General features: G+C 38.7%; 1 protein-coding gene across 1 annotated transcript in view; it reads right to left on the bottom strand.

The window, feature by feature from the left end:
• The window catches only part of SH3RF1 (SH3 domain containing ring finger 1), a 167,599-nt gene that overhangs the window by 25,624 nt on the left and 118,083 nt on the right, over window positions 1-23,892 (bottom strand). Inside the window, exons 5-8 of the mRNA XM_008570592.1 lie at window positions 16,471-16,773; window positions 10,995-11,105; window positions 3,531-3,685; window positions 1,921-2,091 (exon numbers count right to left, since the gene is read on the bottom strand). Coding sequence (XP_008568814.1) covers window positions 1,921-2,091; window positions 3,531-3,685; window positions 10,995-11,105; window positions 16,471-16,773 — 740 coding nt within the window. The remainder of the gene's footprint in view (window positions 1-1,920; window positions 2,092-3,530; window positions 3,686-10,994; window positions 11,106-16,470; window positions 16,774-23,892) is intronic.

Genomic DNA, 23,892 nt, shown 5'->3' with positions numbered 1-23,892 from the left:
TTTTTTTTTTTTTTTTTTTTTTTTTTTTTTTTTTTTTTTTATGCACCAGGGAGGTTCTAACTGCCATTTTCAAGACGAACTGGATCCTGAATGTAGATTTTAACATATACAGAAAAGAATATTGATTAAAAATTTCCAAGTCAAATTAAAGCTAATATTCTGTCACCATCTGCAACAATAGTGATTTTCATTTGATTAGGCTGCTGGCTGACCTATAATTCAAGACCAATGGCTGACAAATATGTCAGTTCATTAAGCTATTTGTTTAAAATTGAGACTTTGAGGAATGTTTTAACACAGTTAAAGCTAGGCCATTTATTAATAGTCCAGTGGTCGAAAACCAGGGCCTTCCTCAGTACTGATTTCATTTTATTCAGTTTCTAAGGCTAGTTTCCTCAGTGACCAGAAGGTGAATTATCTTTAAATAAAGAAAATTTTGTATACTGAAAGCTCCTATCACCCTTTAACAGGGTATCTCAATCTTGGTAACATTTTGGGCCAGATTACTCTTTGTTGTGGGAGACTGTCCTATGTATTGTATGATGTTTAGTGGCATCCTTGGCCTTTGTCCACTACATGCCAGCAGTAACTCCCATCCCGACCTGTGACAATCAGAAATACATCCAGGTATTACCAAATGTCTCCTGGGGAGCAAAGTCACCCTCAGTTGAGAAGAATCTATGCCATATTTTAGGAATTTTATTTCTAACTGTATCATAGAAATTAAATGCAAGAATTCAGAGGTAATCACCAAGGTAATGAAATACAGACCCAGACTTCCTGTTTGAGCACTTCCTCACTATGTACCTCAGACCATTTATTTAATCTCTCTGTGCCTCAATTTCTTTTTTTTTTTTTTCCTTTTTGTCTTTTTTTTTACTGACCGGCAACGGGATCGCAACCCTCGGTGTTGCGCCCGCACCTCGCTCAGCCAGTGAGCGGGAACCGGGCAACACATGGGATCCAAACCCTGGGCGGGAGCGCCGCCGTGCTCCCAAGCGGCGCACTCTCCAGTGCGCCACCGGGCTGGCCCTGTGCCTCAATTTCTTTTTTTTTTTTTTTCCTATTTGTCTTTTTTTTTACTGCCCGGCAACGGGATCGCAACCCTCGGTGTTGCGCCCGCACCTCGCTCAGCCAGTGAGCGGGAACCGGGCAACACATGGGATCCAAACCCTGGGCGGGAGCGCCGCCGTGCTCCCAAGCGGCGCACTCTCCAGTGCGCCACCGGGCTGGCCCTGTGCCTCAATTTCTTTTTTTTTTTTTTTCCTATTTGTCTTTTTTTTTACTGCCCGGCAACGGGATCGCAACCCTCGGTGTTGCGCCCGCACCTCGCTCAGCCAGTGAGCGGGAACCGGGCAACACATGGGATCCAAACCCTGGGCGGGAGCGCCGCCGTGCTCCCAAGCGGCGCACTCTCCAGTGCGCCACCGGGCTGGCCCTGTGCCTCAATTTCTTTGTCTATTAAATGGGGATAATAACAGCAACTACATCAATGAGTTGTTTAAGGACTTATAGTGTAATGCACTTAGAAATCTGCCTACCTGGCACCTAGTAAGCATTATATAAACATATAAATATTAATAATATAGCTTTTGTTTATATTAAACACTATGTTTTTATTTTCTAGTAGAGAAATACTGAAACTGGTGTAGTTGAATCTTCTCACATATAAAATAAAGCAAATAACTTGAAACCCAGTACATTCATTGGTAGAAACCTATAATTTCACATGTATCCATTTGAAAAGTATACTAAGAATTTTAGAGTTAGAAGGAATTTTAACAAATATAGATATAAATTTTAAAAACTTTCGGTATGTAACAGGCAGTTAAAATGTGAGAAAGAATCTGTAGGCCGAAAACCATAGAAAAGAACAAAGTTTCTCTGTTTAGAACTTAAGCCATTTACTCAAAACCATACCTTGTGACTGGTGCCACATAATTGCCAGGAAAAACCCCTATCTTGCTGGTATGCATTGATGTGCCTTTGAACCAGCCATCCTGGCAACGTTCAAACACTAAAAACATCTCCCCTTTTCTCAGCTCTAGCTCATCCTCTTTCCGGGGAGTATATGGATATATAGCAACATACCTAGAATAGAAAAAAAAATTTTGATTTCAGGCTGAGTAACAGACAAACCCCAAGATGCTCAAAACTCTTCTTTGCTACAAAGTCTTGAGTATTTTGTACAAATGTAAACACAAAGTATAACCCTTTAACCTGTAAATTGCATTGGCAACTCTCCTTTGAAAGAGGTTTTGCTGTCTACGTTTTAAATATAGGCAGAAGCCTTCCGGATTAAGAACTGCTGAACCTGCTCCTCCCAGTGTGGAAGTGACTATCCCACCAAATGGTATTTGTGTACTGTGGAAGAATTAATACAGCTTCCAAGACTGCCTAACTTGCTGCTAAAGATTAGGTACCCACCAGGAAAACTGAGCTTCTCAAATGGCACTTTTTAGACTTGGGAAGTAGCCCCAAATAGACATATTGTATGAAATCCACTGGGAAGCACAACATGCTGCCTTCCACATACAAGCTGAACCTGGAAGCTTGAGCTGCACCTGCTTTTATATGCTCATATGCTCAGCCAGGAAGAAGACTGAGTTTGAAAAGGTCAAAGGAAAACAAAGTCTAGATCATAGAGAGTGCGAAACAATTCCACAATGCAAGGTAATTGTACCTACCAACACACAGAAACCAGGCAGGCAACACTAACTTATAGTTCTTACCAGTGCTCTAAACTGTTTGTGTATAAATTCACACAATGCAGGATCCACAAAAATCTAGTTGTATTCTGCCATCAGAAAACCCTGAACATGGGGCCGGCCCGGTGGAGCACTGGATAAGTGCGCCGCTTGGGAAGCGCGGCGGCGCTCCCACCCGAGGGTTCGGATCCCACATACAGACCGGTTCCCGCTCGCTGGCTGAGCGAGGCGCGGGAGCAACACCGAGGGTTGCAATCCCGTTGCCGGTCCCCGGTCCGGTCCGGGGGCAACACTGAGGGTTGCGATCTGTTGCCGGACACGGAAAAAGACAAAAGACAAAAAAAAAAAGAAAACCCTGAACAGAATAATGAGAAATTTCTGGATACTTATTGCTGGGGAATTTTTACATGCATACTCCAACTAGATCTAGATCAACTAGATCTAGATCTGAGTTGTGTGGAATATCTTCCTGTTCCTTACTGTCCTAATGCAAGGAATGAAAATGAAGACAAAAAGCTCAAACAAAAAAGGCAGTTCTGTACTCACATAATATTATAAAGAAGTAAACAGCATGTTTCCCTAAACTATGAAAGGCCTTCACTTAGCAAGATAGCTACTGAGCAAGCTCATGCATTAGACCTATTTTGTTTCAGCAGTTTCCTAATTATATGCATGACCAGATAGAAGTCTGCAGAACACAAACCACTTGGTGAGCCATAAGCCTGTCACCGGCTCATACCAGAAAGGTGTTTCTCCACCTCTGCTATTTGGACTTAATTTTAAATGAATGCTTAAGCAGTAATAAATGACACCCTCACTTACACGCTGGGGCGAGTCTGAGGCCGTAAATGTGCAATCTGGTCAGTGGATCCTGCCGTAGGCCTTGGTCCCATTCCAGCAGCAACAGCGCCTGGCGGTGTGGAGGTGAGGACAGTGGCAGCCAGGAGAGGGGGTGGGGGAAGAGGAGGATTCATAGTCTGGTATAGGAAACAAATAAGGAGGAGGGGGGAAGGAACAAAATATTTATTTACATCTACTATGGAAGGTAGGAGGGAAAAGGAATCAAATCCAGAGAACACGACTTTAATGGAATGCACACAGAGCAGAACCAGCAGGCTACTTCGTATGAAAAGCCCCCTTTTAAAAATTCATCTCTTGTTCTCCTTTATGATCTTAAAGCCACAACAACTTATTCAGCAAATAGGTAAGTAATCACTCTTGGAAGGAGGGAAAGAAAAAATGAAACGACTGCACGTAATTTTAAGATTAATAGCACTTTTAAGTATAGACTTGGACAAGAATACAAATGTCTTTCGAGGGGGCAACTATAACATCACGCAGCTTGTTAGGAATTAATTTGTGATTGTTTCTGTAATCCGAAACTTAAAACACAACAAAAAACAATTCAGTTGCACTATATCTCAAATCATTTCTTCAGAAGAAAATTTCCTTTGATGCCTGGTCTTCAAAAAGCCCAAACAATGGCAAGCCACAGTCACGGGGTATTATTGCTACTTTTGCTTATTCTTTACTTTGCCAGCTTTTGAAATTTAGTACTATCAAGGCTGGTAATCTTTAACAAGTACACCAGTGAAAAGCTGTTGGTTACTTTATGGGCACAGCCTAATGGGCTTCTGCCTACAGGATTCCATGCCTTTAGAAAATCAATGGAGCAATTGTTACCTTCTGATCTATAAACCCCAGATAATTCTTTAGGGTCTGTATACTGAAACTCCTGGGAAAACAGGCACACAAAGACCGCCTGAATCTCCACCTCACCCTCCCCAAATCTTTGAGCCACGAGATGTAAAAACTGAATCAATGGAGAAATAAGGAGACTAAAGAATGCACCTAGGAAAGCATGATGTTTCTACACATCAGCATATTAAAAAGAAAAAACCAATGATTTTTAAACACAGTTCTTAACAGTCATTTTATTTTTCAGAATAAAAATTTAAATGTTTAACTTCATCTGTCTGTTAATGTACATATTTCCAGGAACCTAATAAACAAAGTAGAAAAAATGTCTAATTTCTAGACATATGTTGCAACTGTTTCACACACTATATTTAATTTTTAGCTAAAGAGACTTTCAGTCAAGATTTTCCCACACTGCAGCTGAAGTTGCTGCAGAACATTTAGTGCAGAAATAAATGAGGTGCAGAGCTGCTTACAGAGTGCTAACCTGGACAAGGCAGAGGTTGGTTCAAAAAGTTAGAACATCATGAAAAAGTTACTCACTTTCTCCATACAACACATGACAGCATTAAGATTTGTTATAGCTCTGGAATTCGCACATTCTGAGGCTTAGAGCCTCCGAAACCTTTAAGCAGAAGAAGGTCAAGCATTCATTCCATTCGGCCTCCTTCCAGTGACAAAGTAGAAAGAAGTAAAGATAATCCTGGTAAAATACTCAGCAAATGTGACCTGAGCAGTTCATGGATAGTAATGCATCAGCAGCTTGATGAATGAGATAAGTCTACACTGCACATAGAGTAATATATGGAAAAACTAAAAAATTACCACTTAACTGATTTCCATTCAAATCTTTCTATGCCCAAGCTCAAAACAGAGTGGCTGTGGAAAGGCAGAAGACAAATGGCATGTACTCAACAAGGTCACTGAAATTGTCTATTATATCTTAAGAAACAGATGATGTGCTAGATTGGCCGTAAGAAGAAAAAGGTAAAAAACATCTATGGGCCTAATAAAAACATGTTAAATTTTATTTAAAAAATGTAAAGAAAGTTCACTTCTTATTACAAAATACAATAAGCAAATGTTTCACATACATTACTTTTGTAAAGAGTATAAGTTAGGCATTGAGGGGCTGGCCAGTTAACTCCACTGGTTAGAGTGCAGTGTTGATAACACCAAGGCCAAGGGTTCAGATCTCCATACCAGCCAGCACCCTGCCCCCCCACCCAAAAAAAGAAAGAAAGAAAAAAAAAGTTAGGCACTGAGAAATGGCATAAGAGAGGATATTCTGAAAGATCCCAATTTTGCAGTTGAAACTTAGATGGTCTTAATAAAATTAGGCAGATTTTCCCCCAATGCTGGGTAAATGTGCATATGTGTTTGCATGTGTTTTTGTATGTACATAAGCACACAGACGAAGACCAACAGAGAAAGTCTGATTAAAATCAGATCCCTAGATGTTACTCAGCCCTGTGGGGTTGGTAAAATGATAGGGCTCTGGTAAGTCTAGGGCTATGACAGACTAGGAAGTTTTGTGGGTTGCTTTATAAACAGCCTAAACTGAAATACTCTGATGATGCGGAAGTTCAAAAGGTAATCCACTGTATATTGTGCTCCAGGCAGTTTGCTATCCTGCAAGACCTGAAATTTCTACAGAGTAAACCACAGCTTTTCATTCACACACAGCTGACCTGAAGACCTGCCTATTATCTGTACTCTGGACCAGCCCAGGCACCAGAAGCCAAAACGCACTCTCCACCACCAGCAAAAACCATCTGTGGACCTGTTAGAAACACAGGTCACATTTTGTTAACAATATTTTGCTCATTAAAAACAGAACTTAGGAATGGCCTGCTAATGTGAAATGGTTATATTTTGCCATGTTTCAAGATCGCCTGACCCACTGATCTTGAAAGAAGAAACAGCTTTGCGGGCCGGCCCGGTGGCGCACTGGATAGTGCGCCGCTTGAGAAGTGCGGCGGCGCTCCCGCCCGAGGGTTCGGATCCTACATGCAGACCGGTTCCCGCTCACTGGCTGAGCGAGGCGCGGGAGCAACACCGAGGGTTGCAATCCCGTTGCCGGTCCCCGGTCCGGTACGGGGCAACACTGAGGGTTGCGATCCGTTGCCGGACACGGAAAAAGACAAAAAAAAAAAAAAGAAGAAGAAATAGCTTTGCATTATAGAAGAAACATGGGCTTTGGGGTCAGAAAAAAATAGATTCCAACCCTGACTCAGCCTCTTAGGGCAGTCCTTGACTTCCCTCTTTTGCCACAGTGAGCACCCAGGGAGGAAGTATCTTTTCTCTGAGTGGACAGCATTCCAGGACACTGACAGGCCACATTTGCTAATGGACATTGTGAGTGAAAAGTTCAAGTAAGTGGGTGTGAATCTCCTCCTTTCTGGTGCTCTCTCCTCCTCTTGCCCTTTCATGCAACCAGCCCGAACAGTGGTTAGATCTGGATTTGGTTAAGGATAAGGGAAAACATCCAATAGGTCTCAAGCCTGGGCCAAGGGCTGCAGGCCAGCTTACCAGTAAAGTGCTTTGCACTGGAGCTTCGGGTACAAGTTCAACTGACAATAAACAGTTCATTTCCTTTCCAACTGCCCCTTACATGTTCATCTCCCTCATACACCTCCCAGGGTAGAAAAGTGACTGGCAGGATAGACGGGGCATTTCTGTGTCCCTTGGGCAAATACCATTTAATAACCCCAATACTATCATCATTTCCTTCTAAACATCTGATTTCCAATCAATCCACTTTCAGCCCTACAACACATCAACATCTTTAAATGGTCTTTCTGAGTACTGAACTCAGATGCATGTGCACTGGTCAAAGAGGGAACAGTTCAAGCTACTGTGTGGTGATGCTCCCTCAAGTCAGCAGTGTTACCAGTTTCAGCAGCATTACCACATGTACACATATGTTGTAGATTTACTGTTTCACATTTGATCTATACCAAAGAAGAGAGATATCTATACTAGTTAATTGAATCTGTGTAGATTATATAAGCTTTCTATGTTTCACTATACCGATCTTTGAGATGGAGTTAATAATTAGAACTAGTTTATGTAAGTTGCCTTTCTCAGTGCCCTGGAGCATAGCAGAAGCTCAATAAATGGGAGCTATTGTTATGATTCACACTACTGTGAAGTCAGAGACTGTCTTACTCGTCTTGGTTTTGCTGGCAAGAACAATACCAAGTGTTTTACAGCCAGAAGATAACAGATCCCCAATGTGTGTTTCATGAATGAGAAAACATTCTGCGCTTCTATCCTCTCTTAGAACAATATGATACGGATTCAAGAGGTCTCAGCTGCTGAAATGTTAGAGTCCTTTTCTGATGTTGCTATGAAAGTTTTCACCATATCCCACCCCTCATCCTGATTTTTGAAACTCCTGCCAGTTCCAAAGGTTCTACTTCTACCTCTGTAACTATCAGGGTTGGCAGCCCCATCCCTCTACTTCCAGAGCTCTTCCCTGATCCTGCTGACAGCAATAAGTTCTGCTTAGCCTCCACCATGAACCACAATAAGCTAACACCATATTGGCTATTCTGAGACCCTAACACTGTTTAACTTTCTTTTAATACACACACACACACGTGCGCACACACACATGTGGTGTATAAAATTTTTAAATCAGGGTTAAACATTTTGGAATGCAATTTGTTTATAAATTGGCCATGGGCAGTATTTGGCCTTTATTAACCCTGTGACACCTTGCAGGTAAACACCTCCCAGCTGGAACAGAGAATCAGGGATTATAGTTTTAGAAGTTTTCTACCACTGTGCAAAAGATACAGTACCAAGATCTTCACCCTCCTTCCCCCAAAAATTAGTCAGAAAAAACCCCCACTACTATTAATGGTTTGATTTCTGAATTAGATGGATATAATACTAGCCTTGTTCATGTTAGATATTTAACATTTTCAGTGCTACATTTGAAATGTATGGGACAATATATTTATGAACTTCATTCTTCATAAAAGATTAAAAAATCTGATTTCATGAGAAAAACACTAGACATAATTTTTATTTCCCATTCTGGTGGTGGCATTTATTACCTATAAATCCAAACCATGAAAACTTGGTTTCTTTTCTACCAAGCTGCACGCTTTTGCTTTGATAGTACTCAAAGTCTTTAAAAACATTTAAATCTTAAACAGAATAGTTGCCACAATTAATGTAAGATGGAGATCACAAAGGCTACTGAGATTTTCCCACTTAAACATAACATATTAAATCTAAAACATTTCTGCCAACTTACCAGGGACTTTGAGATCTGGATATCTCCTGGGATGTTAGGTCTGTTTATAATTAATTTTTCATTAAATGGAATTGGCACAGTAGACATACTATTTAATAAACCTTCCTCTTGCTTAACATACAGGCTTTCTTATATAATCCTAGGATAAAATGGTTGAATATAAATTAATTTTTGTATATTCATGCTCTCTTGTGACCTGTCCCATTGATTTTCCCTACAGTGAGCCCCCAGCTAAGAGCAACTGGCCATTTACTACATAGTATTGTAAAATTCTCAGCCCACAAGGGCTGCACACTCAGCCAGTCTTATGTCTTTTCCTCTAATTAATTTTTCTAAGATCAGAAAAGTCAGTCTTTTTTTTGTCCCCTTAAGAAATTAAGTTAGAATTTTTCCATGCAAGGTAGTCATCTGGAAATGGAACTACCAACTAGTTATGTGTATGTACTAGGGGTGGGATGGAAAGGAAAGAGTCTCCTCTGGAGATTAGAGGGCAGATGGCTATGGAACTTGGCTGTGGTCAAACATCCAGGGCCAATGGAATCTCATGGAAACCACATTTCAATAAAAGTTAACTGAAATTTGTCTTCTCCCCAGATGAATCCAGGCAACTTTTCCTTCACCAAACAGTTGTGCTATCAAGGAAGCTGTAATCATTCAGGGAACTTTAAAAAAAAAACTTTAACCTCTAACTAGAACATTATTAACTTCCATTTAAATACAAGAACAAGCTTAACTCTATAAAAAGTTCAAAAGTCTAAGACAAGCTAGGTAATAACTCTGCATTTAATTATATCCCACCTTGTTTCAAAACCAGTTTTCAATTATGTATAAAATGTATCAAGACAAAATAAATATGAAATAAGAAAAACGAGGCAAATGGAAAATGAGAACAATAAAACTAGACGGAGCCAACATTTTCACTAATATGTTGCTCTGAGGCCCTTGCTGGAAGGGGCTTCAAATTTGGCCCTAAGCATTCTAGCAGAGGGAAATAAAATCTTTACAACACATATAAAATCCACAGCCTAAAAACAAACCAGCTACTTAGAAGCCTTACTATTCCTGGTACAGAGAGCAGAGAAAATTGTAACAAAGAGAACCCAGCCCTCAAGGCATTCTTAAACAAGCGGCACATGTCACAGGCCTACCTTGTAATGGTCTTCAACAGAAGCCAATAATGAGATCAATAATAGTCATTCCCTTCTATGTTCTAACTTTGAAGTATAGACTATTAATCTCATTTTATAGGCAGGGACACTGAGGCTTAGAGAGGCCCAGTTAAATTTTCCATGGTCACAGAACAAATGAGTGACTGAGTGGGACTTCAAACCCAGATCGGTTTCACCACAGGCCTATACCCCCAGCATTGGGCCACACTGTTTCTCTCGGAGCATCATAACTAACAGGCGTGGAGTGGGTGGGGTGATGCAATGATCCAGGTACTGGGCAATCTGACTTAAAAATCTTTTCTATCCTCATTCAACTCAGTGCTGAAACAAATAGTCTGAAAGTATAAGCCAAGGCATTGGCCTGGATAAGAGATGTCTCACAATTGCTAGTTCCCTGCAGTTCAATTGCCTACCATTTTTGGAAATAGGGACTTAAACTATTGTGTTTCTCTACTATTTAAGGTTGCATTTGCTGTTTCTTCCCTTTTAATTTTCTTTCCACAGCACTCTTCTTTGTAACTGTCTCCCTTGGTTACCTAATTATCCCTATTAATTTCCTCTGTTCAGATGTTTTAAAGCAATTAGTGTTTGGACTCTACCTATAGAATGCTAGTTTTAAGAAGGAAAAATCAACATAATCTAAGGAAGTCTTCCAAGGCACAGGTACCTTTAGATAACCACAACTATGAGCTATATGAATAGAAGGCAAGAAATTAAAGGATAAATCCTAAATGGAGAGATTAGGTATCAATTTATCATGCAACTCAAAGCAAACCATTTAGCTTTCGGGAATTGTTTCCTCAGTATTTCTATAAATGTGCCTTAATAAGAAACAAACAGGATCTAGAAAAGAGAGATAAAGGTTAAGCCTTCAGGAAATAAGGTTGAACTTTAATGAAAATAAATGTATTTTTCAGAGTTCTCCTAACAGCTTCATGCAACTGATCCTCACTGTTAAAAATTTTGCAGGCTGCAGGCAAGAGACTTTCTAAGTTTTTGTAAGATTAACAGAGATAATAGATGAAAGATAGAGATCCACCCCTCCTAGTAAGTATCAACGTAAACTGCAGGTGTTACAGGGTGGAGTGTGCCAGACTAACATGATGAAGTACCTAAAAGAGAAATAAAGATGAGAGAAACTATACTTACTCCAAGGGCTGCTTGGTAGGGAACATCTGATGGGAAAGTGAACGAGGGGCCAGTTGTCACTGGGCTGCTTGGGGGTGGGGTCACAATTAACCCGGTGGTACTTATATGAACCTGCCAAAAAAAAAAAAGGTATTAAAAAGAAGACTATATTTAATACAACAGATTATGCTGGCTACATCTTGGGAAGGCAAGTCACATTAAAAAAAAAAAAAATCAGTAGCTTCTATTATTTTGGGAAGGCAGAATTCCTTTTAGTTTATTCAACCCAAATTTACTGATTACCTAATTTGTACCAGGCATTTTTCTAGATGTGGGGAAGTCATATGATAAATACTGGTCACTACAATTTTACATAGAGAATTCAACTGCTGCTGGCTTTCACAATAAATACACTGCCTCATTATGAATGCCACCATAAATCAACCTGATGGTAGATTCAGATGGCCAGCCTGGTGCTTGACTAGCCCACTAACAATCTGCCTGAAGAACCTGTTAAGGTGGGTTGTGGCTGAACACTCCCCTGTCTACCAATATGTTAAATGTATGTGAAATTCTTGGTATTTTGCTATTTTCTGGATCATTTTTCATGACTACTACCTTTCAGTGAGATGCATAATTAAAAAGCAGCTGCCTAGACATGCCTATAGCAGGCAATTATTAATAAAACCTTTAAAGGAACAATGTCAAGCCAAATTAGTTGTTTTCAAAGGTGTCTTATCCGTGATGCTACCCAAGATTAATTTACTAGAAAGAAATTGAGTTATTCAGGTCATTTCATTGCCTGTGTTCAGTTACTTGATCAATTACATTCAGGTTGCACAGCAGGTCCAACTGCAGAATGCAGTGGTGTTACTTGATGCTGCACAAGTAGGGGGATGGGTTCCTGCCCAACTGGAGTGTTTTTCCTCCACTATGAATGGAAGCAATGTGTTTGTCTGGTACCCTGTTTCCCCAAGGAAACAATGATGCACCAGAAATGCTAGGCTTTTTATAATAAAAATGTAATCCCAAACATAGTTTCCTCAATTCCCAAAAATTAAGAAAAAGATTACCAGGACAAAGAAAGCTCAGAGACTAATTCCCAGAGGGCTTGAAGGAAGCTTTCAGTTTTCCACTCAGTTAGGCCCCACCAGGGCCAGGGATAATCAGCTTCACAGCATACAATTTATTTTCACAAATAAATCTGTGTTATACATGGAATTCATAATCTTTTAAAATATGTCTGCACCTGTTGGTCCATATATTGATTGAACCTAAGGCTTAAACCTAAGTAGATCCAGGGGATGCTACTAGTAACAGTTTCTCCCCAAACCCTCGTTTTCTGTCTCTCCTGTGAACCAAAGTCTATTTCCAATCTATGTCTAATGGGAAGCACATTGGTTTTCATTCTAGGAAGAACCTAATGGCCTTTAGCTATTTTATCCAATAAATCTACTTATATACACATTCCAAGGACATCTGCAAGTTGGCAGCACACAAAAGAGGTAGTATTTCTTATAAGATACAATGAAGCTCACCTCAAAGTGGACATCATTATCAAGGAGCGTTTGGGGCAGAAAAAAAAACTTACTAAAATACAGTTTCTTGGGCCTGACCTTGCAAACATCTCAAAAAGATTTCATTATTGACTGACATTTGTCTAAAAGCCCCAGAGTGGAGTCAGAATAATTAGCTGCTAATGACTTCATGGTCTTGGGATAAGTTACTTCACGTCTCCAGACCCCCATGAGGAGTTGGACCAGAGGCTCCCTAAGGTCTCTGCCATTGCAGATGCAGAACTGAAGCACTGAACGTGGAGCATCCTTCAAGCAAAACTTTAACACAAGACTGTTCCTAGCACTGAGCATAGGAAGAGATGAAGTCTCTTAATATTATGAACACTTAATATTATGAATCACTCCTCCAGCTGGCAGAAGCCAAAAAATATCACAGGTGTGGTCAGAGGAGTAGACAAAACGTCATGGTTGCTTATACCATCATGTGCTTTTACGGTTATCAATCACAGACATCCATGCACATCTGTATAAATAATCTTCCAATTAATCCATCTGAAAGTTCAGCCATCATTCAACAGTCATTAAATACAATAGCAAGCAAGCCCTTTTCTCCTTTTTGTCCATTTCACCGTCCTGCTGCCTGAAATTTGAATGTGAAAGTGAGATCTCTAATTGCCAAATAGAAGCATGAACATAATGACCTACCTATATGGTGGAAAGGTGAGCTGGAAGGTGAAGTCCCTAATAACTTTGTGGAGCTATCACAGCAGCACCCAATTGCCTATATCTAAATTTCATTTGGATGAGAGAAAAATAAATACTCACTTCTTTAGGCCTCTTACTTTTGATTTTCTAATAAATGCAACCAAACCTAATTCTAACTAACATGAAGAGAAAAAAAAAAAAAAAATTGAAGGTAAAAGTGAGCATGAGTAAGGAAAAGGAAGACAGAAATTAGGCCAACAGCAGGAGACAGATTAAGCAATGGGACTCAGTTAAATTTACTGATAACCTCAAAACGGAGGCACCTGAAAAATAAAATCTGATAGGTCTTTTGCTGAGCAAAGAAAAAGGAGAGCCCTGTTTTAAACAGTTTCACAGAAGCCACTTTCCCATCTACACTGATCTCCATGGGTAGGAGAGTGTTTGCATGTCACATGGGCTCCATATTCTCAATGCTTTATTGTGGACTGTGGTTCCCTCCAATGTACACAGTGCCCTACATAAGTAGTGTTTTCTGTAAACCTAGGCTGGAGAACCCAGGCAGCACTTCAAACATCTCCCGTCCTCTTCTAGAAATAACTTCGCCCTGAGGCAACATGCTACCACTGAAAACAGAACAAACTGGGGAGGAGGGGTGGAATAGTTGAAGGGGAAACTGTTTCAATGGAACACAGAAGGTGCCTTGTTTCCTAAGCTACTTGAAGCAAAACAAAAATAGCTCTACTTTTATAGTCTTCATTCCCAGCTCTGGTGTGGCAGCATCAGGCATGCTCACACCTGACTGCTGAGTTCCCTACAAAATATATAAATGCTTTGTTCACCTTCCTTTCTCTTTTATTTTTCTCTACTGCCAAAAAATTACTGACCATTTTTTTAAAGCTATTCCCATTCTGAGTTGTCACTAGCCTTAGCAGAACCTTGGCTTTTATTTCAAGAAAACGTCTTTGTGCATATGCTGCTAAGTCACAAGATAAAACACGCTGAGTCAAAATGATGCAATTTTCTATTAGTGAATGGCTATCTTTACTGGGTTTCTCCTTCAGAACCTTATTCAAAAATCTTCAGCTTCGAACCTATCCAGTTTAACCTCACTTGGTACTTCCTACTCTGATCTATAATGCATGGGTATGATTAGTTACACGTAAAGTAACATGGTTCCCCTCTCTGACCATTTTTTAAGTGATTCATTCATTCAACAAATATTTATCGAATGCTTACTGTATGTCAGTCATTTGGTATTTTATCAGTGAATCAAGCAAAGGCCTCTGCCCTCACTGTATTCATGTTCTAGTCATGGATATGTGTGCATGTTTGTGTCCTATTTCCCTCAGTAATATCAAAAGTTTCATGGCCCCACCACCTAAAAACCACCAAAAAACACAATGCCATTCAGAAAGTGAATGCATTTAAGTCACAACATGCAGTATGAATCTAAATAAGCACGGTCAAATAAATAAAGCTGAGATAAAATAATTTTTAATAAAATTGGTAAAGAACACCAAAAACTATATTGTAAATTTTTATTCTGTGGTCCAAAATAGGCATTTATTGAAGTGTAAACATCTTCCAGGGTACTGAGGCAATGGAGCCGGGGTAAGCCAAACCCAGCCACAGCTAGGCAAGCTGCTGCCACTGCCCCAGGCCCTGCTAGGGTCCTGAGGCACGGAGCCAGAAGAAGCCAAACCCAGCTGCAATCAGGTGAAGAGCACACCAAAAATACCATTTCCACGTGGGTAGCCCTCCACAGCCACTGCAAGTGCCATGGCTGCTGCAAAAGCAGCTACTCTCTATAGCGGCAGTCGCACCCACCATGCAGATGGCACACCAGACTCTTAAATGCACTGACACAAGGAGAGGCACCAGCAGAGATAGAAAAAAAAAAAAGAGGTCCTCTCTCTCCACAAAGCACACTCCAGAATAACAGAAGCATCTGCTTTACAGGAATAGGGGAGGACTTGATCACACCTTTCAGCACTGGATAGATCATCTAGGCAACAAACCAGCAGAGGAACAGTTAATCTATCAGATGGAGAGAACACATCTATGGTTATTAGAGGGGGGGGGGGGAGGGGGAAGAGAGAGCGGAAAGCGGGAGGGGGAGGGAGAGATTGAATAGGGAACATAAAGAACAAGGATGATTTGTAATAATGAATATGCTAATAAAAAATAAATTAAAAAAAGAAAAAAGAAAAAATTTGGGTTTAAAATATGAAAATAAATAAATAAATAAATTAATTAATAAAATAAACTGTAAACTTCTTGAGGACCAGGACCATGTATTTTTTTCTTTCTTTTTCTTGAAGGAGAAATAATTTCATTTTTATGCTGAATGAAAAAAAACCCAATACAGCTATACTGTGGAAAAGAATGTAAAATCTGCATGGATTTTTAAAAGGAAACATGAGACTTGAAAGAAATTTCTCCTGCTTGTGTCAGGCTGCTTTGAACTAGGCTCTCTGACCTTTGAGCTGAGGAAAACACAGCCATCACTTAAGTGGATAATGACAGACAGCAGCCACGTGACTTGGGCAGGCTACAGTTAGGCTCATTTTGTAGTCCAAAATTAAGGCCTAACATGGGAAAAGTTCTACATCTTATATATCTTGGTGTACACAGTGCCTAGAAGGATCTAATAATAAGGTACTCAATAAATATTTGTCAAATGAATGAATGTTCCAAATCATTTCATGTATTTTATTAACACAAGAATAATGTGTAGCTATTTTTTTTAAGACAGTCCAAAGTCTTGATAAACTAATGAGCTTTAAAAAAAATGCAAGGTCATTTTCTAATTTAAATTAAATGTTCCTTTCTGTCCTTTCTCTTCTTTCTGTATGACTGACTAGGAAGCCTAAATATCAAAGTAAGTTATATAGACACAAATAGCTGCAAACATAAGTTTTGACCATAGCATCTTAAGTGTGGGTAGAGATAGAGTTGGCAAGATCTCCCAAAGCAGCACTGTGAATGAGAATGTTCTGTAAAACTGAGAGACTGCTTGGTGAAATTGATAAATACTACTTATCATCTTGTAAGTTCTGATCTTTCCTTTGAAAATGACTGAGTATTTAGTTCTGGGTTGATACACACTCAAGTTAGCTCTTTCCCTTCTCCAGAAAATGAAGAAAGGCTCTGCTTCCCAGAAAAGCTACTATCTTCAGAAGTTCAAAATAAATATTTTCTGGCTAGTGAACAAACATGTTTGTGAGTAGATTTTTCATGGCTGAGCTCTTTTTAATATCTTTTTGAGGATTTACCTGAGAAGGGGCACTGCAGGAAAGCCCAGACAGTTCACTGATCCGAGCAGCAGCTGTGGGGTTGCTGGAGCTGATGAGGACAGGAGGGCTGATCTCCATGGAGTGGCGGTTCTGGGATGCCTGGGAGGATTTGTTGGCCATAGTGAGCGAAGTGAAGGAATGCCGCTTTTTGGTGTTCTTCTTGGTGTCAGAGTGCTTTGGGGCAGTGCTGCTCTGGGCTGCTGCCGAGGTACATTCTCCAGCATCACCTCCTGGCACTGCAGGCTTATCCCATTCTATCAGCTGCTTAGCAGCCGAGTTAAACTGCAAAAGCAACCAGCAAACCGACATAAGAAAGTTAGATAATTTAAAAGGACTCCCTGAAATTCATTTTCAACATGGGTTGTTTTTTTTTTTTTTTTTAAAGATGACCGGTAAGGGGATCTAACCCTTGACTTGGGGTTGTCAGCACCATGCTCTCCCAAGTGAGCTAACTGGCCATCCCTATACAGGGATCTGAACCCATGGCCTTGTGTTATCAGCACCACATTCTCCCAAGTGAGCCATGGGCCAGCCCCTTCAACATGGTTTTATCTACCATTTAAAGTGACGACTTTAAAGTTTACATACGCAAGTATATGTTTTTCTATATGAGATACCTTTTCTCTTGATACTGAGATTTCATTGTCACAGGTAGATATTAAATCAAGAATAAACAATTCCAATGGAAGACTGTAAAGGTAAAAAAATATTTTTTCCTAATAATTTTCACAATATCTAAATTTAAAGTTTGCTAGTAATAAATAAAAATTTATTTCAGCTCAATGATAAAATTTAGAGAAGAGCAATCAAAATGGTATATTTGTCTGACTGAACAGCATTACCCAATAATGGGTATTTGCTGAGTATTTGCTCAGAGCACAACTGTACACTGAAGGGGCAATGTGTGGGTTTGGTAAAAATGAGCAAGAAGACAAAGAATGAAACTGTTCAGTATTAACTCATGTATGTCCATGTAAATTAACCTCCTGCCTCTCTGTTTATTTTGGGGTAACCTCACAAAAAAGTTGGTAGAAATTCTTGATGTGTTTTTGTCATGGCATCGTGTCAGTTATCTTCAGAGGTGCTCAAATTTTAAATCGTAACAGGGTAATAAGACATGAAATTCAAGTCCTGTTGGCAAGCTTAGTCCATTTGAAAAGTCCCAGTGTAAAGTAAGAATACAAGGGGTCAAAATCTCTGCACTGGGCTGATAGCATCAGCAAGAAAGGAAAGAACACAGCCTTTTGTTTTCCCTGAGGTAAAAATAAAACATTTCCGGAAAGCTTCACTGACAACAAGCTGCATATATCTTATCTAGATAATACAATAATGGGAAAATTGAGCACACAGCTTAACTCCTCATTTAAAAAATTGAGATGAAAAATAATAAACTTTTTAAAGGTATTTTAGGTAATATTAAGGAAAAATAGAGATTTTCCCATCTCAGCATTACACACTCAGCACTTCACAAATGCCTTTGTATAAAAGAACATTATCTAGTGTTTTTTCCTATCCACTTAAATTGTTCAGACAATGTCTTCTGTCTTCTCACCTTGTTTATGAGACTGTTCTACTAGAAGAACGGAAATCCTGTCAGTCAATATTTAACAAAATGAACTTGCTGGCACAACCACTCCTCACAAAGCTGTGTTAATTAAAGCTCAGCAGCCAGGGTGAGCTACAGATGATTGCAAATTGACTAACAATTTGCTCCTGTGGCTCCCTGGGGGACTTGAATTCAGGTGCCCTGTATGATCTATAATTACAGGTCAAGTTGCTGAGTTGATTGGTCAGATTCTAGCACACTGATTAGGTTCATGCTTTTGAGGATTTGGGCCTTGGGGTTTAAATAAGCTTATGGTGGAAGAAAGCATTCTCTGGCTCATCTGAAAATCTGAAATCTGAAATGCTCCAAAATCCAAAATATTTTGAGCACTGACATGACGCTTAAAGGAAATGATCATTGGAGCATTTTATGTCTCAGATTTTCAAATTAGGGATGCTTGACTTGTAAGTATAATGCAAATATTCCAAAATGTGAAAAAGTCCAAAATCCAAAGCACTTTTGGCTCAAGCATTTTGGATAAGGGATACGCAACCTGTAGTAGGATAAATCTTTTTCCAACATGAGCATATCTCTTCTTAATCAGACTTCAAGGACTTTTTCCACATGATAAACTTTCAAGAATAATGGGCAGTAATACCTGTGTAATACCCATAAGTGCCTGAAGCACCAATGGCAGGAGAAAAGGGATCATAAAGACTTCTTGGGGTATGAGTTTAGGGATGAAAGAATGAGGTACTATTAAAGAATAGTCCTATTAGAGCTGGCATTTGGCCAGGAGATCCAGAATTTACAAATCCTATCTTGGACTAGCTCTCCCACCTTCTGGGTGTCCCCCAAGAGAATCAAATGCCCGAGGGAAGGAAAATAATGTTGTATTATGATGGTGGAGGTGGCCCTAATTTCAGTGTAGAGCTCTAATAAACTGCAGTGAACCATGTGAGGTCCTTTTTCCTACTAGACTGGTTATAAGAAGTCGGGAACCAAAGCAGACTGAAGAACTACTTCAGTTCCCGCTCTCAAATTCATCATCTTCACGAAGTGAAAGGCCAGTGCACCCAGCAATACCAGAGGAAAAAGAGCCAGAGAATGCTTTCATCCACCATAAGCTTATTTAAACCCCAAGGCCCAAATCCTCAAAAGCAGGAACCTAATCAGTGTGCTAGAATCTGACCAATCAACTCAGCACTCCTGTTGAGTAAGAAGTAGGGAAAGGAGATGAGAAGACTTCTTCCTCCACTGAGGCCAAAAATATGAATAGAGGAAATTATCACACCTGCCTGATATCATGTTTAGATTAATTCTAGGGTCAAACCATGGCTCCATTAGCTGTACCTGTTTTGAAATATTCTGAGATATTACTACAGTCTTGTCATGGTTATACCTAGTCAAGTGTTAGTTATAGTTAATATTGTGTTAATATTTCAGGTTTTTGAGAATAAAGTATTGTTCCCCATATGTCCTGCTGTTTTTCTCTTTAGAAAAATACTGGTGTTTCCTTTGTATTTTTTCTGTATCGTATACACTCCATTAAAAGAAATACACACTGAGCACCTATTACGTACTGGACAATGTGCTAGGTGCTGGAGAGCTACAGATGTAAAGAAATGGTCTCTGCTTTTAAGGAGTTTATAAACAAACAAAAATAACACAAGTGCTTTCCATAATTTCTTATGTCTGGTTACTTCTGCTCAACAATATGCTTTTTGAGATTTACCCATATTGCTCCATGAATCAGTAGTTTTCTTTTTAATTGCTGTGTAATGTTCCATTGTGTGAATATACTATAATTTATTTATCCATTCTACCGCTGACTGATATTTGGGTTCTATTTCCTTCTTTCTCCCTGCCCTTCCTTCCAATAGATTTTGGCTATGAAGAACAATGTTGCCATGAATAATCTAGTACATGTCTTTTGGTAGATATAAGTACTCATCTGGATACTGGGTATATGCGCAGGAGTGGAAGTGCTGACCCATAGGGTTGGCATGCTTAGAAAAATACAGTTATATGCAGGAGCGTGCATATTCAGGTAGACACAACATGGTGTGGTAGAATTAGCAAACTAGCAGACAGAAGACCACAGTTCTAGTTCTAGCACAGCCATTAATTAACACTGTGACCTTAAGGGAGCTAATTTACCTCTATTGATTTTTTCCCCCCTTTTAAATCTCCACAGGTATAACGAATAATCTCACTTTAAACAGACATGGTTCATTTTTCTATTTAATTTCTATTCCTCTAAATAGCCTGGTATATTTTTCCTGAATTTCATTTTTACTCATGGACAATGGTATTTGTTAGCAAGATTCTGTCATACTTTAAATTTCTTCTGAAGCAGCAGAGGTTAGTATTAAAAAACACTGCTCCTTGCTTCCTTTGTAAGTTCAGAGAAAATAAAGTTAAGACTATTTGAGACAGGCATTAGGTAAATCAGGCAGAAACTTAAAGAGGCTTTTGTTGTAAGTGTAATTTAACCTTTGGTAACAATAGGAAAGCAAGGATATGACAGCTTTTAACGAAATTTTGACAAAATTCATTTATGAATATTTGCTCAAGCTCGGTATTGTGGGTTTTGTGTGACATTTATCTAACCATGACCTTTAATGTTAAAAGTGCACTCATCACCTGCAAAATAAATTTGTAACCTAAAATACCTCCTTCCGAGCATTTGGTAAGAAACTTTGATAAGACTTAGGCTGTATTCAAGGTAAAATTCAGTATACTAACATTGGAGCTAAAAACAAGGACTAAAGGGATTTATTGATCTTAAAGTTATTATGTTCCTCTTTGAGGGAAAAGCCTAAAATTTAGAAAAAATTTGTTTTTGAGAGTTATCAGAAGTATAAATAAGCGAGAGGAAATACTGACAAAATAATATTAATAACAAGAACAAGGCAGTTTAAGAGGTATTAAAATATGTACTGGCCAGCCACCAAAATAAAACAAACAAATAAATATTAAAATAAATGTTTGGTGTGTGGTTATGCTCTTTGCTAAAGAGAACATGGCCTTTTTAAAAGATGGGACTTACTATTTTTTAAGAGAAAATTTTTTTTAACGAGAACTAAGTTGAATGGTTACTACTTTATATGAAAGTTTACAGATGAATCAGTCTCTAGCTTTTGAGCACCAGAGAATACAAATAGGAGGTTTGAAAAGAAACTATTTTAATTTACAATCCACTAGACTGTCCTTGAACTAATCATCTTTGATAAAAGGCAAATAAAGACTTTAAAAACATATTATAAAAGTAATATATATTCATTACTTTTGAAAAGAAAATAGTGTAGGGCCGGCCCGTGGCTCACTCGGGAGAGTGCGGTGCTGATAACACCAAGGCCACAGGTTCGGATCCCATATAGGGATGGCCAGTTTGCTCACTGGGTTAGCGTGGTGCTGACAACACCAAGCCAAGGGTTAAAATCCCCTTACCGGTCATCTTTTAAAAAAAAAAAAAAAAGAAAGAAAATAGTGTAGCTAACTGACTTTAAACTATACTACAAAGCTGTAATAACCCAAATAGCATGGTACTGCCATAAAAACAGACACACAGAGCCAGGAAACAGAAATCAACCCACACATCTACAGCCATCTGATCTTTGACAAAGGCACCAAGACCACATGCTGGGGAAGAGACTGCCTTTTCAGTAAATGGTGCTGGGGAAACTGGACATCCATATGTGGAAGAATGAAACTAGACCCATACCTCATGCCATATACCAAAATCAACTCAAAATGGATTAAATAATTAAATATATGTCCAGAAACAATAAAACTCCTAAAAGAAAACATAAGGTAAACACTTCAGGAAGTAGGATTAGGCATAGACTTTATGAATATGACCCCCAAAACACAGGCAACCAAAGGACAAATAAACAAATGGGATTATATCAAACTAAAAAGCTTCTGCACAGCAAAAGAAACAATTAACAGAGAGAAAAGACAACCAACAGAGTGGGAGAAAATATTTTCAAAATATGCATCTGACAAATATCCAGAACATATCTGATTAATATGTGGAATATACAGGGAACTCTAACAACTTAACAGCAAAAAAACAAGTAACCCAATTAAAAAATGGGCAAATGAGCTGAATAGGCATTTCTCAAAGGAAGATATATGAATGGCCAACAGACACATGAAAAAATGCTCAACATCACTCAGCTTTCAGGAAATGCAAATCAAAACCAGATATCATCTTACTCCAGTTAGGATGGCTAATATCCAAAAGACTGAGAATAATAAAGGCTGGTTAGGATGTGGAGAAAAAGGAACCCTCCTACACTGTTGGTGGGTCTGCAAAACGGTGCAGCCTTTATGGAAAAAGATATGTAGGTTCCTCAAACAATTACAGATAGATCTACCATATGACCCAGCTATCCCACTGCTGGATATATACCCAAAGGAATGGAAGTCATCATGTTGAAGGGATACCTGTACTTCCATGTTTATTGCAGTGTTATTTACAATAATCAAGAGTTGAAACCAGCCGTAAATGCCCATCATCAGATGAGTGGATAAGGAAAATGTGGTATATCTACACAATGGAATACTGCTCTGCTGTAAAAAAGAAAGAAATACTGCCATTTGCAGCAACATGGATGGACTTAGAAAAAAACATATGAAGTGAAACAAGCCAGGAACAAAAACAGAAATACTGCATGTTCTCACTTATATGTGGGAGCTAATAAAAATAAATAAATAAATATACAAACAAATGGGGGAGAAAAAAAAGAAGAAGAGACAACAATCACAATAATTCCTTGAACTTGTTAAGGTAAGTGAACAGGTATGGTGTTGATAGGTGGAGTGGGAGAGGGAAAAAGGAGGAATTGGTAAAGGGACACAAAAATCAACTACATTGTATATTGATAAATATAAAAAAAAAGAAAAGAATGTCGAATATTATGAAATAAAAAGTAAAAGGCCTCAGTTAGTTCTGCACGTCTGTTTGCTCCCAGTCTATTTCCTCCCAATCTATTTCCCAGATGTATGCACATTTAACAATTTAGAACATATCCTTCCATATATTTTCAATGTAAATGTTGTTATATACGTATCTACTATATTAATTTTTAACACAAATGACACCAAGCAATCAATACATACTATTCTCTCCCTAACACTATCTCATGAACATCTTCCCATGTCAATAGGGACTAGTTGATAACATGATATCCTGTTGTATAGAGATGTCATCATTTAATATATCTTGGCATGCTTGTAACAAGGATATCCACAGGGTAGTATCCTAAAAGTAAAATTGTTAGATCAAAGTATAAGCTTAAAAATATCTTTTTGAGCAATATTGCCAAATTGCACTCCAAAAAGGTGTCCGTTTTCATCAACTCCAATAGAATACAAAAGTCCCTGTTTCCGAGTCGTTAAAAGATTAGGTGTTATCAGTCTTTTCCCTTTTTTTCTTCTCATTTCTTTCTTCTTCTCCCCCCCCACCCATTGGTGGCTGTTCAGCACAGGGATTGAACCTTGGACCTTGGTGTTATCAGAACCACACTCAATCATTTCTTGTCTCCATTCGTTGGAAAGGTAAGAAACCATATTATATTGTTTTAATTTGTATTTCTCAATTTATTAATGAGATTAAACATCTATTTTCTTCTTTTAGGATTTGCTTATTCCCACAGTCTATCCATATTTTTACTGAGTTGGTATTTTTCTTATAGATTTATATTACAGTCTATCCTATAAAGTGCTCTTTATACAATATGATATGTATGTGTATACATAAATGTCTAAGTTTAAAATATTGTTCCAATATTGTTCTTAATATGTTTGTTATAAATAAATTTTCCTTTTTTTTTTCCTTTTTGTCT

Source organism: Galeopterus variegatus, unplaced genomic scaffold (assembly GCF_000696425.1).
Source record: "Galeopterus variegatus unplaced genomic scaffold, G_variegatus-3.0.2 Scaffold618, whole genome shotgun sequence".
In the NCBI taxonomy this organism is placed as follows: domain Eukaryota; kingdom Metazoa; phylum Chordata; class Mammalia; order Dermoptera; family Cynocephalidae; genus Galeopterus; species Galeopterus variegatus.
This window is presented reverse-complemented; position numbering and strand designations above follow the sequence as displayed.